Below are 15,175 nucleotides of genomic sequence, written 5' to 3'. Positions count from 1 at the left end.
GACGCCCCGCCTGGGCCGGGGCTGTCACTCCAAGCTGGACTTGGTCGCAGCTGCTCAAAGTGTCGGTCGCTCTGGCCACCCCGGTGTGCAGAAAACCGGGAGTTACCCAAGGCCTGGGGTTCAGCGCTGGGGGTTCGGAGTGGGGGGGAGGTGTTAGGAGGGGTAGGGAAAACTACACAGCTTCTCCCAAAGAGTACTTCCCCGCTATGACAGGACCTTTACACAGTCTCCTCTTAAACACTGTATTGTTATTGTTAAAATAGTGATTTACCTAGAACCTTTAAATCTATGCCTCTTATGCTACTAGAAAGAGCTATCAAAATGTTCCAAACCAGAAACAGTTAAATGGAAGCTATAAAGAATGGTGCTAGGGACTGTTTTTTGTTTTGTTTTGTTTTTTTTCCATGATAAACCTTTCCATGCTACTGGATCATAAATCAATGAATTTTGGTAAAATTTAAAGACTGAAATGCTAAAATTAAAAAGTATATTTACTTTGCCCTGGCCAGTATGGTTCAATGGTTAGAGTGTTGGCCAGTGCACAGAAGGGTCTGGGTTCATTCCTGGTCGAGGACACCTACCTGCGTTGCAGTGCAACCTAACTGGGCCTCAAATCCATGTGTGTCTTGCCCACATCTCTCTCTCTCTCTCTCTCTCTCCCTCTCTTTCCCCTCCCTTCCACTCTCTCTCGCTTAAAAAAAAGGAAATTTAAAAAGTATATTTATTTTGAGAAAAACAAACTGTGTTCACCACCTATAGGCGCTCAACAGGTATTCATTTACCTTTTTCGATATTGCAGTGTAATTAAGCTTATTGACTTTACCAGGGTAAGCTATGTTTTCATTTGCTCCCAAATTAAAAATAGTGGTTTGTGTTGAATCAGGATCTTTTGTCTTCTGTCAACTTGGACTTGAAATAATTTTGAATACTTAGCAGATATGCATTCCTTCCGTCAAATAATTGCCTTATGTGTGGCCAAGAACGTAGAAGATCTCAAGTTGCTTTGGAAGGAATGACCGAAAAGGTTGTCCAGGCTCCGAGCAGGATCACATGTAAACCTTTCTGCCCAGACGTCCCACATTAAGCTCTGAAGGGAGAAATTTCTCATGGGCCCCTTATCTTAATCCTCTTTGCTTTCATGAAATTCTGTGTCATCTATAGCTTACATTCTGTGATATACAACATAACCAGTTGTAAGTAATGTCCACGGGAAGTGTGAAATGTTTCAGTTTATAAAAATCAGTCTTTTGCGTAGGAACTCTTTGCTGAGGGATCACAAATCTATCTCATAGAGGTTTGTCTAGTGTCATAGCATAATGGGATAGGATTAATCTATATGAATGGTTAAATACTAATAGGATCTTTATACATTTTTGTTTCTCCAGAAAGACGAAGTCCAAATGCCCGACTGCTAACTCTCCCGGAGGCAGCAGCTCTGCTACTGGCTTCCTTGCAGAAACCACGAGAAGGTACAAGTATAGTGACTTCTTTCAACTGCAGGACAGAGAGGCTCTGATTACTTTTTGGATTCTGTGTTGAGTGCAACAAAGTTGGCTTTATGAATTCAGGTGTTTTTAAAAAATAATTAACATTTCCCCTCCTTCCCCCCGAAATTCACAGAATGTTGACTCTTTAAAGGCTAGTATATTTCTCATTAAAGTGAGTACTAAGACCATAAAACTATTTCCTTGGAGAGACTGGGGAATTTCATATGAATTACCCAGCCCATAGCCTATTGTAACCTTCATTTCTTTTAGAACTTTAGAACTGAAAGAGCTCAAAGTCCAACTTTATTATTCTATAGTTGAAAAACCTGAGGCCCAAAGAATTTTAAATAATCACAAATCCAATTGTTCACTATTAAAGGCTGAACCACATGAAATTGCTGAAAACCCATTTTTCTTACGCTTACGAACACAGCGGTTTCATATGGTTCACCCTAATAGATACAGGACAGTTCTGATTCTCAGCCTGCGTACTTTCACTACATTGGACAGCTTCTTCTAGGCCAGGATTAGGTGTAATCTTCCAAGAGAGACATTCTGCCTGCATAGCCTTAAAACTATTAGTTGAATTAAGAAACATTTTGATAGTGGATTAGCCACGGCTTTTGGAGTCTATAGCAGTACTTGGTTCAGATTCTGGCTCTGCTATGTTACTTCCCTGGTGACCCTGAGCTTAGTATCAATAGGTAGAATGGAATAATGATATCCACGTGCTAAGAACCAAATGAACAAGGGATATACGTTTTATGACTATTAAAAGTAGAGGTCATCAAAGGGTAATAAATAGACCCAGACTTTTCCTTCTCAAAAATTGTAATGATGCAGTATTTATGACATAATTTAAATGTTAAAATGTATAAAAAATACAGTGAGTATCTGGGGGTCAGGGCACAGCTCTGATGCAGTGCTCATGGAGAGTGAGGTGTGAAATGTGAGCTCTCCGATATGTCTCACACTGAGGAAAAAAATTTAAAACTAAATCAATCAAATCCTCTTTTTTTTTTTTTAAATTTTCAGTGGCAGAGTGCATGAGTTAACATAATTTAGGAGATTAAATATTTTTCCGGTGGTTCTCTTTTTTTTTTTTTAACCATGGAAAATGTGTTCATTTTATATAATTTTTTTTTTCTTGCAGCTGGAGAAGAAAACCTTGATCCAACCAGATTTCTGGACGACAGTCTGCTAAACTGGTGAAAATACACCAAATTGAATGCAGTTGCAGTTCTGTTCTCATTGAAGACATGAAGCATGTAAATAAAACTTGTGGACCCTTTTTGCTTCATTTGCGGTCTTAGGAACAGGCACAACTAGTTTAATTCTTCTAGAAGCAAAAAGTAAGGTGGAGTTCCTAGCTGGGAATATCATTGCCTATTATTATTATTATTATTATTATTATTATTTATTACTGCTTCAGATCCTTCTGTCTTAGATCACCTTCTGTCTTACTCTCGAATTTTTTTAGATTATAAGACTGACTACTCCTGATAGTGTTCTTTGTGTTACAACAGATACCCTCTTGATTTAATATTATTAGTTGTTGGTTTTCTCATCCTGTCACCCAACTTGCATTGTCTTGTCGTCACTCAGCAGGGACTCTCCTTCTCCTTGTCTCCCTTCCCCACGTCCCAGGAGGGTGGGGGGAAAGCATGGCAGGCTGAGAAAGAGCAGAGTGTGGTTCCCTTAGCAGTTCACCCGGATGTAAGTTACGCAGGGAAGGGGTGGGATGGACAGGAAGGAAGCTCTGTGATTAGAACACTCAGTGCCGTGGCTGGGAGAGGGCTCTTCAGTGAGGCTGGAGAAGCTCGGAGCTCCCCCTTGTGCTCTCTGGGATCTCCCTGAATTCAGTTTAGAAAGGGATCTGAAAGTTACCGGAACATCAGCAGATGAGCCACGCTCTGTTCCTCTGTACCCAGTTTTTAGAGGTAACCCATTTTCCCTGACTAAGCAGACTCAAAGACTGCTTTCTCCAATGGGCTGGGCTTCTTTTGACACCAAAATATCAGGTAACGCCCTGACAAAGCATGGTACGATGTCTAAGTTACTTCTTTTTACAGTCAACTTGGGTTCAGTACTATCTGAAAAATGTATGCACACATATACCTACAGCAGGCATAGTGATATATTTATTTGTAAACACAATATGGCCAACTTGTTAATTAGTTATGACATAATTAATTGAAAGTTGTCATTGCTAAATGTCATAACTAGAAAGTATTGTTAATTCTTATTGTCATCGATATATAGCCATTATTCAGTAGCTGAAGAATATCCTTATGTGAATGCCTGTAATTGGAATTACAATTTGGCTGTGTTAAATAACCAAAACCCTGCTTATAAGGTTTGTCTGTAACTTGTTTCATAATTGAAAATGCAGCTATATTCAAGTTAATGTAACATTGATCTCTGACAAAAAATATGCTAGCATTAAAAAAATCTATGTGGCATCATAGTAGACACCTGTCATTAATTATGATTTGATTTAAAGTGGATTTTCTAGACAGTGCATTTATCCAGTTTATCGATAATTATTTACTCATCTGACATAGATTTGTACATTTGGCTATTTAAACATTATATCTATTCCCAGACCTTTTTAAAAACATGTTTATTGATTTTTAGAGAGAGGAAGGGGGGGGAGAGAGAGAGAGAGAGAGAGAGAGAGAGAGAACAAAAAACATCCATTTGTTGCCTCCCATATTCACCCCAACCAGAGAGTTGGGGACCAAACCTGCAACCTAGGAATGTGCCCTGACCGGAAATCGAACCCTCAACCTTTTGGTGTATGGGATCAGGCTCCAACCAACTGAACCATCCCGGCCAGGGCTATTCTCAAAACACTTTAAAATCTATCTTATGAAGTAATTCTTCCAACAGTGAACTAAAACAATCTCAAGTATTTTGCCCCAAAACAGAGTTTTTAAAAGCTGTCTACATGACCAGTTAAAATAATACCAGCTCCATGTATTATAAGTAGTTGAATTCTTCTGCTGTACAGATATGCTGATTAGCACAGTCATTGCATAAAGGCCCCCATACCCAGTTTGCTGTAACTTTCTATCTCTCTTTGCAATCCTTTTTACTTCTGGTGTGTGTGTGTGTGTGTGTGTGTGTGTGTGTGTTGTTTTTCAACACTGAAATGAACAAATGATCAGGGATCAACATTTTTCAGTGTGTGGCTTGGATTTTAAAATTGGGAAATATCTGCCTCCCATGCATGCACTACCTCACCTCCAGGTCGGACTTTGAAGCCACTTTTAGCACAGTTCCAGTTGCTCTTCCCCGTTTCGCCTCTCTATCCTCTCCCCGCTGTGGCTATCGGGTATTGTTTACATATGTAACCTCCAGTGTGGGTTCTCAATTACTCTTTGTTTCCCTGGTTTCCCCAGACGATACCTCCTCTCCTCTCACACCACCATTAGGATCATGAGAGGGAAGAGAAGGTGAAGAGGCCCTGACTTTAAAATAAGCTTCCAATTCACTTTTCATTCTTTACCTGGTTATAAGAAATGGAAGTCTATATCCTATCATCCTTGAGTTACATTATTCTACTTCGGCCTCAGGAGAAAGGGAAGTTGAGAATGTAGCCTGTTTAGCCCCCTGATTCTGGACTGTAAGTTCCTTTAGGAAGAGTTCATTTCTGTTTTTGATTTGATCTTTACAACTGCCAGGTGAAGCAGGCAATTGTATCTCCCATATTACTCCATAGAAAGTTAGGCTCATCCTATGAAGCCTCTTGGGACTGCTCCCACCCCCACCCCCCTCCACACACACCTGGCCAGTTCCTTTTCTTAGTGCCCCTGTGCCCTGGAAAACGATTAGTACTGCACTTGTAATATTTTATATTCTCGTCTATGTGTGCAAAACCAGCTCTGTTAACCCTAGCTCTTACCATGGAAGGAAGTGTGGCACAACGCAGAAGAAAATGTCTTGCTGTCAGCTGGTCAAGCACACGAAAACTACTTTCTATAGTTCCTGTCCTCCACCTGCTGAATACCTACGTTCTTTAAAAGCATCGTTTTTGTACCTCTTTCTCCCAATAAGACTATGCATTTATGCACCTACTGTGTATTGGGCCCTGTGCTAGACACAGAATCATCTAAAAGTCCTATTTGTTCCTCAACACCGGGATTTGTTAATCTTGGGGAAAAGACAATACATTATCAGGACATGGGGAAGGAATCAAGTGGCAGCAGCTGTCTGAACAGAGGGTCTGGTGCAGGGTAGAAACTCTGACCTGACACAATGCCACTCAAAACCAGGTGTTTGCAAATCAGTTAATTTCCATGTGTACTCTCATTTGTACTCATTTCTAATCAGGGGACTCTTCTTTCATTTTGTAAAAAGCACTTGAATTTGAAAGTTTTATATCATGAATGTATTTTATTATATAGCTCATAAGTGACCCAACTGATTACCAATCAAGAGTATCATTTGAATACATACAGTATGTCACTTTATCAGGGATATATTTTTATGTTTGTTTAATAGAAACTCCTTTTTAATCATGAGATCTTTCTGGTACTTCAACAAAAGAGCATTAGTATTGTAATAAAGTCCATCTCATATTTTTCTGATCTCCCATGCAGACCTTCCAACTTGCTCTGCAGACACTGGGTTAATTGGCATCCATGGGGCATTTTTCAAGGGTTGGCTTTAATTTATTGCCCTTTTTTTTTCTGAACCTCTACATGAGGCGAGTTTGCAACTGTCTTCCATTTTGGCCTGATTTGTTGTTTTTTCTACTGTTCTACTTTTTCCTAACAATGGGGCAATGGGAGAGCTGGATTATGGTTGTTAGCTCATCTTGAACTATCTGACCCACCATCATTGTTATTCTTCCCCTGTTGCTATCAACATTATAGCACTGAGAAAACCAAAACATTTTTAGAGCCTCAATTAGCCAACTGAGATACCAACCAAGGTATTCACTGTGATGTAAGTAATACTCAGTAACAACACTCGGTTGTGAAAAAAAAAAAACAATCCAAGAGTGAGTGTAGATTTGTTTTTGCCAATTTAGATTTAGTTACATTTAAAACATAAAGATGCTTAATTACATTCAACAAGGTCTCTATGCACAGCATGACTGTGTTAGAGACACTGTCCTTGTTATAGACTATAAATTTTATTTTTAAAAAATGTTGTCCTTTGTAAGGCACTATTATGTAGCAGGTGCTTTATACATGTTATCTTATTTAAATGTCTAAAAGAATTTTAAACAAAACATTACCAATGAAAGTTAAATCTTTAAATATTGATATATTTATTCATTTGGATTTAAAAAATTATCATCTGTGGATGATTCAACAAGTTTTCAAATAAGCTTTCCTTTTAAACAATAAGAAAATTGTTACAGTCAGATGCTACAGTACAGGTGGTAACATCTTTCTATCATTAATTTGAGAAGTGTCCTTGTAAATATGCATGAATATGTATCAATATTTGGATTTAGGATAACTACTTTATTATGGGTTTTGATTGCCTGCAAAGCTAGATATAAATTCATGTTTTTGACTCATGTGAAAATGAAAATAATCATTAAAGAACGAGTTATTTAAAATGTGTAGGTAGGGCACATTCATGGCTGAGAACAGAATCTTGGGTGGGGGAGGGATGAGGGACCTGCTTGGTAAGTATGGAAGCTGTATAAATAGTAAGCAAAGGCTTATGGTGCTGATAATTTAAAAAACACTAGTAAAAATTGTTAGTGCTTAAATTAACCATTTAAAAAACACTTCCAGTCCCTGTCCTTTAATTAACCCTCTTCCTCGTGTCTAAATTTACTGGAGGGAAAGGAGTTTAAGAAAATAGCTTGGCTTTTATTTTAAATGATAAAATCGCTATTCACGTCATCTCCACCTTTTAGGCAGGGAATAAATCCCACTGTGATTCTTAGAAGAAGGAAATGAAACTGGTGGCATTGCCATGGTTTTAATAACCATTCTTACTGTGCTCTCACTAAATGAGCTCTGTCCCACCAGGGGGGAATTCAGTTCTTATATTCACCATGCAGCTTTTTCTTCCCATGAGGGACATGGCCCAGAGAAAATGGTGACTTGATATTTAACCGATCCCTTTCCGCCTCCTCTTCCTCATTGTATCTCTCGTCTTCATCTTCGTCTTCCACATCACTGCTCTGAGGACTGGACACCTGAGACCCTGTAGGAGAAGGTGGTACTGAGGAAGGCCTGGGGTATTTAAATCCCTCTGTCTGCCAAAGACAAAAATAAGATACAAGCATTATAACAACTTCTTAATTTTCTAATATGTAAACATTTTGCATGTGCATTTTATAAAAATCATAGTTGGGGTTTTTTATGGTTGAAGGAGAAATTATTTAATTTATATACAATGTCTGTCTATGTATAAAATTTTGTCTTTAAAAGATAAATTAATAGTAAATTAGCGCAATTAAGTACCTCCCACTTGTCTGTTTGGATTAATATTGAGATAGTATAAGGGTAACACTGGACTCCATCTTAGAGGCCTGACAGTGACTCCTTCCTTTCAGTACAAATCCGTAGTTGAAATTAACCTGGCCACACAGTTGGATATTTTTTGTGGTCTGTTCAGGAGCTATTAATTTTTTTTAAATGAATTATTTTTTTAATTGATTTCAGAGAGAGGAAGGGAAAAGGAGAGATAGAAGCATCAATGATGAGAGAGAATTATCGATTGCCTCCTACACACACCCCTACTAGAGATCAAGCCTGAAACTGGGCATGTGCCCTGACTGGGAATTGAATGGTGGCCCCCTGGTTCATGGGTTGATGCTCAAACACTGAGCCACTCTGGCTGGGCAAGGAGCAACTAATTTTGATTCTGCCTCCAACAAGCTCAAGAGAGATTCATTAAATAAATAGTTTTATTTTATTAATCATTGACTTTTGGCAGATACTATATATATGTTATTGTATTTAATCTTTGTAACAACACTCTAATAAATTTATTTTCCACATTTACAGAAGAAAATGAAGGGTTAGAGAAGCCAAATGACTTGCCAAAGGTCATATAGCACATGTGGTAGAGCAAAGAGCTGAGACCAGCGTGAGAATCTCTCCAGAAGTGTTCATCTCAACTGTTACATTACACCGCTGATCGTGTTAGCCTCTATGTCATCCTTTAGATTTGCTCGATGAAATTGCAGGACATGGGCAGCCACCACTACAAAAATCCTGGAAACTGGCCACTGAGCTAACGCTGAAATTCCACCAGTTATTTTTAGTTCAGTTAATGAGAAAGTATCACTAGGTTTTAATCAAATTGTCCTTCCACCTAAGATTCATTGAGATAACTCATTTTATAAACAAATATTAAGCACTAAATATGGGTCAGGCATAATAATGGCAATGAGAAAACAAATGAAAAACATGATCCCTGCTCTCTAGGAGTGTACATGCTTGAATGGGGAGACAAACGTAAAACTATCACAGTACGTTACTGTATTTCAACTATTTTTATATATTATTATTATGTCATACTTGTACAGTCATTTCACATTTCAACACTATCTGAAAGCAACACAGAAAAACAGCTGAGTCCTGCACTTAGGACTTGACTCAGAAGAGATGCTCAATACTTAATAGCTGAATAAGTAGATTAACCCTACATTTAAATACTTCCTTGTATAGCAAATCAACTTCCTGTGCAAACAGGCTACTTTATTCTGAACAACTCTCAAAAGAATGGATGTCTAATGGAGCAGTTTCGAACAAGAAGGCTGAGAGAGATTTCAAGAGAGATTTAATTGATTTCAGAGAGAGGAAGGGAGAGGGAGAGATAGAAACATCAATGATGAGAGAGAATCATCGATTGATTGCCTCCTACATACACCCTTATTAGGGATCAAGCCTGCAACCCGGGCATGTGCCCTGACTGGGAATTGAATGGTGATCTCCCCTGGTTCATGGGTTGATGCCCAACCACTGAGCAACACTGGCTGGTCAAGGTGCTTCTCTAATGACGTGAGTTAGCTGACTCTGCTCATCTTACACATGAGGCTGCCTTTGAATCAAGGGCTTCAAGTTGTTCTGATTTGTCAGTTCCTCTATTCTTTGCTTTGATGTGGCACTATGAAAAACTATAGTAGTTTGTGTACGTAGCTACTTCCAAATTAAAAGGTATTGTTAGGACTTACTCTAAATAAGAAATTTAGCTTTCAACACCGAGTAATACATAGAATACTTACTGTTGGTGGTGATGTGGATTCCACATGGAATTTATCTGGAAATGCTCTGCTTAATGTCAGGTGCCTGGCATGCTGGTAATACTGTGATAGAAGACCGATTCACAGGTTAAAAAAAAATCTATATAGTTCAACAACCAAGTTATTATGTAAAATGTTTTTCTTTTAGTTATGAAATATGTATTTTTAAGTGACAGATTCTATTCATTCTAAGTTTGAAAATCAGAAAAGAAATGACAGCTTATGGTTTTCTTATTTATCAATGACTAGGTAAAGAAACACTACAGCCAGGCTGGGGTGGCTCTGTGATTGAGTGTCAACCCAGGAACCAAGAGGTCACCAGTTTGGTTCCTGGTCAGGGCTCGAACCGCAGGATGGGGCACTCGCCACAGGAGGCAGCCAGTTGATGAAGTTTCTCTCTCATGGATGTTTCATCTCTCTATCCTCTTCCCTTTCTTTCTCTCTGAATATCAATAAAAACATTTTTTAAAAGAATTGCTACAAAACATGGGAGGGAAAAAACTGACTGGCCTTACTGAACTTTGAATTAGTGCTAAGGGTTCATTCTACAGAGAAGCAATATGTGTGAAGAGAAAATATGAGACCCGAATAATCAGACAAACTGAATTTAAATCCCACTTTTGACCATAGGTAAGAAATTTGTAAGTCCGAAGAGCAGCAATTTTCAACTGGTGTGCTGCAAGAATTTTTAAAACATGCAATACCTGACTATTTAGTCAAGGGCACTGACCTCTTTCCCCTCAGTGCTTCTCAACCTTCCTAATGCCGCGACCTATTAATACAGTTCCTCATGTTGTGGTGACCCCCAACCATAAAATTATTTTCGTTTCTACTTCATAACTGTAATTTTGCTACTGTAATGAATCGTAATGTAAATATCTGATATGCAGGATGGATTTTCACTGGTCGCGATCCACAGGTTGAGAACCGCTGCAAAGGAAAAAAAATGACAACAGCCAACACAACAATAATAGGACAGTTTGTGAATGAATCAAAATGATACTTACGCTTTTTGTCTGATAGACAAAAATATATACACTTTTTGCTGCAGAATTTTGATAATTAGTTTATGTGTGCCACTAGGTCAGTGATGGCGAACCTTTTGAGCTCGGCGTGTCAGCATTTTGAAAACCCTAACTTAACTCTGGTGCCGTGTCACATATAAAAATTTTTTGATATTTGCAACCATAGTAAAACAAAGATTTATATTTTTGATATTTATTTTATATATTTAAATGCCATTTAACAAAGAAAAATCAACCAAAAAAATGAGTTCGTGTGTCACCTCTGACACGTGTGTTATAGGTTCGCCATCACTGCAGTAGATGAAAAAAAGAAAATCACTGCCTAAGAGCCTTATCATTCTGCTTTCATTATAAAATGAAGACAATAAAACGAATCACCCAGGGTTGTAATGAGCACTCTGCTAATGGCAGCATCTATCATTTGTCTGGGGAAGTTTGGCAGTATCTAAGCAGATACAATATACGAAGGCAAAGTCAGTTCATCTTTTACTAAATTATCCAGTGCTGATATATGAGCATCTGGGTATTTATAAACCTACTTCATGAAAGAAGGTGTTTCCCTTGGCACTTGTCATTTTGAAAACAACATTATTCCCATTACCCCTGAAGCTGAGGAATAAAATTAGAGTGAAACAAGGTAGGGATCTTCTCTTGTTTTCCTCATCTTCATTAAATATTTCTGTTTACCTGTAATGTATCAAGTTAAGCAATGACAATAGAATGACTAGTAAAAATCAGTGTTAGATCCTGATGGACTGGCTGTTAGAGGCTCGGACAAAATGTGAAGAATGGAGTTTAGAATTTTGCACATTCATAATATGTAAAAAAAGTACATGAAAAGTCACTGAGGTTTTAACAATTATGATACCGAGTTGACTTTACAGATTATGCGGAGGATCAGTATGTTTGTGGTCCAGTGGAATTTTTAAAGGGTCCTCTGTGTTGATCACCAATTTGCTTACTCTGCCTAAGTATCTCCAGTCCAGAAGATCTGAGAGCCTCTCAGTTCGGTTCCTCTGGATAATTCTTTGGCGACGTGACTGTTTGCAAAATCCATAGAGAAACTTAGTCAGCTGGTTGCAAGAATCATCTGGAGAGCGGAACCGCCTGTCAACAATGTAAATCCCTGAAGGGCACAAAAACCAAGGCACAGGTAAAAGGTGGGTTCTCCTTAGAGCAATTCTCCTCCTATTTCTTAGGTCCTACGGTCGATCACATGAATGATCTGTTCCCTAGCTCCCCAGTGCCTATACTTTATCTTTTCCCTTCCAAGGCTGTGTCTCTTTGATCTCCTAATGGTTTATAACTGTCACCAACCTGCAGCCAACAATTTTTTTTAAAAAATCTGGCAATATAGGGTACCCTGAATCGATGATTCTCCCTGGGCTTCTCACTTGCCAGAATCTCTGGGTGTCAGTGGTTTTTAGACGCCCCAGTGTTCCATGTGCAGGACCAGGGAATTGGCAATGTGTAGGCAGAGGATCCAGCCCATTGGAACTTGGCGTGTTGCTAGGCAACATGGATATAGAGATGGTGATAGGCAAATTCTCCAGCCATCTTAAATAGTGCAATTGAATTTTGCTAACTTGGCATGGATCTTTTAAATAATTATGGTGACCAATATAGTTCTTGTAATATCACCTCTAAGACCATAGTTATTGTAATATCCCTTCTAGATAGTAGAGGGCCAAACCAGTTCAGAAAAAAAAAAAAAGGTAAAGGGCAGGTTTATCTAAGTTTAATATTTCTTTTGCATTTTTTTCTGTTTCAATTTCATTTGTTCATTTAACTCCTTTTGTGGTTTGTATTTTGGACAATGTATTAAATATTAATAGCATTTTTATTCCTTCTATGGATGACATAATTAAAATATTTTATTGAACAAAAAATCTTTGTTCAATCTTTGTTTAATCATGTTAGGCTTAGAGTTGGACGCTGTAAAGACCCTGTGCTTTGTTTGGTTAAGTGTCATTTCTCTCTGGATTGGGTTAATGATGAAACATCTCACCGTAGGCAGTAGGATCAGCCACATGCTCCTGCATGAAACAGCCAAAGCCGGAGAGGTTGGTTGTCACACTGGGGATACCCATCACAGTGCACTCGGCTGCCAGGGAAACAGACAAACGCTTGGCTTTAAACCAGCTCCGGTGTCCTCTGATGCACGCAGAGGAGGAAAAAGCCCCCATCTAGCTAGGAATAGCAATGTTTCCTTTGTGCCAGGCTCAGTACTATGCTCTTTACATGTATTAGCTCATTTAAACTTCTCAATAACCACGTGAAGTGAGGCTACCATTATTTTCATCTTACAGATGAAGAAATTAAGGCACAGAAAAGTGAAATATAGGTTGCCCAAATTCACCAAGCCAAGGGATGAGGGAGCGGTAGGATTTCCAGCCATGTGCCCAACTCCAGAGACCTGGCTGGGAACGGCTATCCAATACTGCCTCTCTTAGCACTAGTTGTTGTTGTTGTTTTTTAATATTTTATTGATTTTTTACAGAGAGGAAGGGAGAGGGATAGAGAGTTAGAAACGTCCATGAGAGAGAAACATCAATCAGCTGCCTCCTGCACACTCCCTACTGGGATGTGCCCACAACCTAGGTACATGCCCTTGACCAGAATCGAACCTGGGACCTTTGAGTCCACAGGTTGACGCTCTATCCACTGCGCCAAACCGGTTAGGGCTCTCAGTACTAGTTTTGCTTTTCACTCCATTTCTACGTATTTGGCAAGTTAATGGGGTAGGTATATATTTTGGACATGTTTTTGAAATCATCCTCCACACAAATCTCTTCCACTTTCTCAGGTGTGCAGTGCACCCATTGTCTCTCTCAGTCCTCTCTCACGTTTTTTGGTCAAAATTTGTTTGTTTGTTTTTTTTCAGAAAATATCAGATATGTCTTGCGAATATTACCGCTCTCAGGGATATCTGCATTTTAACAAAGACATTGTATTTGACTGTGGAATAACTCTTGGTTGGCTAGTGGGGTTGGGTAAAAAAGAAAGAGATTTCCCCATTACCCATGAAGTAACACAATTTAATCAGTGGCCCTTTCTCCTGTTCTGCAAGTATTTCCTCTTAGTGTATCTATAGAGCGGTGATGTCGAACCTTTTGAGCTTGGCATGTCAGCATTTTGAAAAACCCTAACTTAACTCTAGTGCCATGTCACATATAGAAATTTTTTGATATTTGCAACCATAGTAAAACAAAGATTTATATTTTTGATATTTATTTTACATATTTAAATGCCATTTAACAAAGAAAAATCAACCAAAAAAATGAGTTCGCGTGTCACCTCTGATACGTGTGTCATAGGTTCGCCATCACTGCTCTAGAGAGCAGTGGTTTCCTAGTTTAGGATGGGGAGGTGTAGGTGGAATGGGATTATTGACCCATTTGAGAATCTGATAAAAACTCAGGAAATCCTCCCTAGAAAAACTGTGCTACAATTAGATGAAACTTAACAGATCCTTATTTTTATTAAGTACTCATTAACACACAGGTAGTAAAATGACAGGTATCAATGTAAGCTCAGTATATGTTCATTCGGTGAATTTAATGAAATAAGCGCTTATATTCATTGTGCTTTCTCAAAGCACAAACTTTAATGAATACTTTCTGGAGTGAATTAGAGTTAGTGTCACATAAAATCATTATTCTTTAAAAAAATTAGAGATTTATCTAATATGCTAAATTAGATAGATTTAATATGTTAAATTAGATAAATATAACCCAACCTTATAGCACCAGAGGTTTCATTATTTCTGTAATTATAGGTCTGATGAGGAGTGGCCAACTTCCTTGGGTTAATGCAAAACAGAATGGCTCATTCACTATGGAGTATTTCCCAAACTGTTTCTTTCATTTAGTTATGTTTTATAACACCTTAAAAACTAGATATAACTCCTCTATCATTTCGGGTTAAGTTTAACGTTGTCCTGTAAAGCGACATTTTTGCTAGAAATCTGCCATGAGTTATAAATCATTCTCTTTACCGAAATTAGTGATCTCCCACATTCCCTCAGTCACGTAAGCTTTGGTTTTGTGCTTCTCTATCCAATAGTAAATTAAATGTCAACTTGGAATATCACACTCATATGCATGAAATAAATTCCAAAACATTCCACATCTATACAGGTCACGTACCTGGAGTATAACCCCATGGCTCATAGTATGACGGAAATACTCCAAGGTGACAACCTCGGACGAACTCTTCATAATCCATGGGTAACAAGGGGCTGGTGGAGGATAGGAACTCTGGGTGCAAAATCACCTAAAAAAGGAAAATTCTGGTGAGAAAAAACAGGGAGAAAAAAAATTAAAGCAAAAAAAAAAAGGCCTACAGTTTGGTTATTGTAATACTGTAAAATCCTTGTGTTCTAAATTCAGGGGAGAAAAAAGCCTGGGGGCTTCTTTTCTGTTCTCAACATCCTGTGT

At 38.4% G+C, this 15,175-nt stretch overlaps 2 protein-coding genes across 2 annotated transcripts in view; one reads left to right on the top strand and one right to left on the bottom strand.

Annotated features, from left to right (window-relative positions):
- The window catches only part of SPX (spexin hormone), a 7,226-nt gene extending 3,269 nt beyond the window's left edge, over positions 1-3,957 (top strand). The window contains exons 4-5 of the mRNA XM_015570074.1: positions 1,352-1,469; positions 2,641-3,957. Coding sequence (XP_015425560.1) covers positions 1,352-1,469; positions 2,641-2,699 — 177 coding nt within the window. The 3' untranslated portion in view covers positions 2,700-3,957. The remainder of the gene's footprint in view (positions 1-1,351; positions 1,470-2,640) is intronic.
- Positions 3,958-7,219: 3,262 nt separating this feature from the next.
- GYS2 (glycogen synthase 2) overlaps positions 7,220-15,175 on the bottom strand; it is a 44,255-nt gene continuing 36,299 nt past the window's right edge. The window contains exons 10-14 of the mRNA XM_006773148.2: positions 14,885-15,011; positions 12,745-12,840; positions 11,699-11,862; positions 9,694-9,774; positions 7,220-7,716 (exon numbers count right to left, since the gene is read on the bottom strand). Of these exons, the coding sequence (XP_006773211.2) occupies positions 7,495-7,716; positions 9,694-9,774; positions 11,699-11,862; positions 12,745-12,840; positions 14,885-15,011 (690 nt within the window). The 3' untranslated portion in view covers positions 7,220-7,494. The remainder of the gene's footprint in view (positions 7,717-9,693; positions 9,775-11,698; positions 11,863-12,744; positions 12,841-14,884; positions 15,012-15,175) is intronic.

The sequence above is a fragment of the Myotis davidii genome, unplaced genomic scaffold (assembly GCF_000327345.1).
Source record: "Myotis davidii unplaced genomic scaffold, ASM32734v1 scaffold346, whole genome shotgun sequence".
Taxonomy (NCBI): Eukaryota; Metazoa; Chordata; class Mammalia; order Chiroptera; family Vespertilionidae; genus Myotis; species Myotis davidii.
This window is presented reverse-complemented; position numbering and strand designations above follow the sequence as displayed.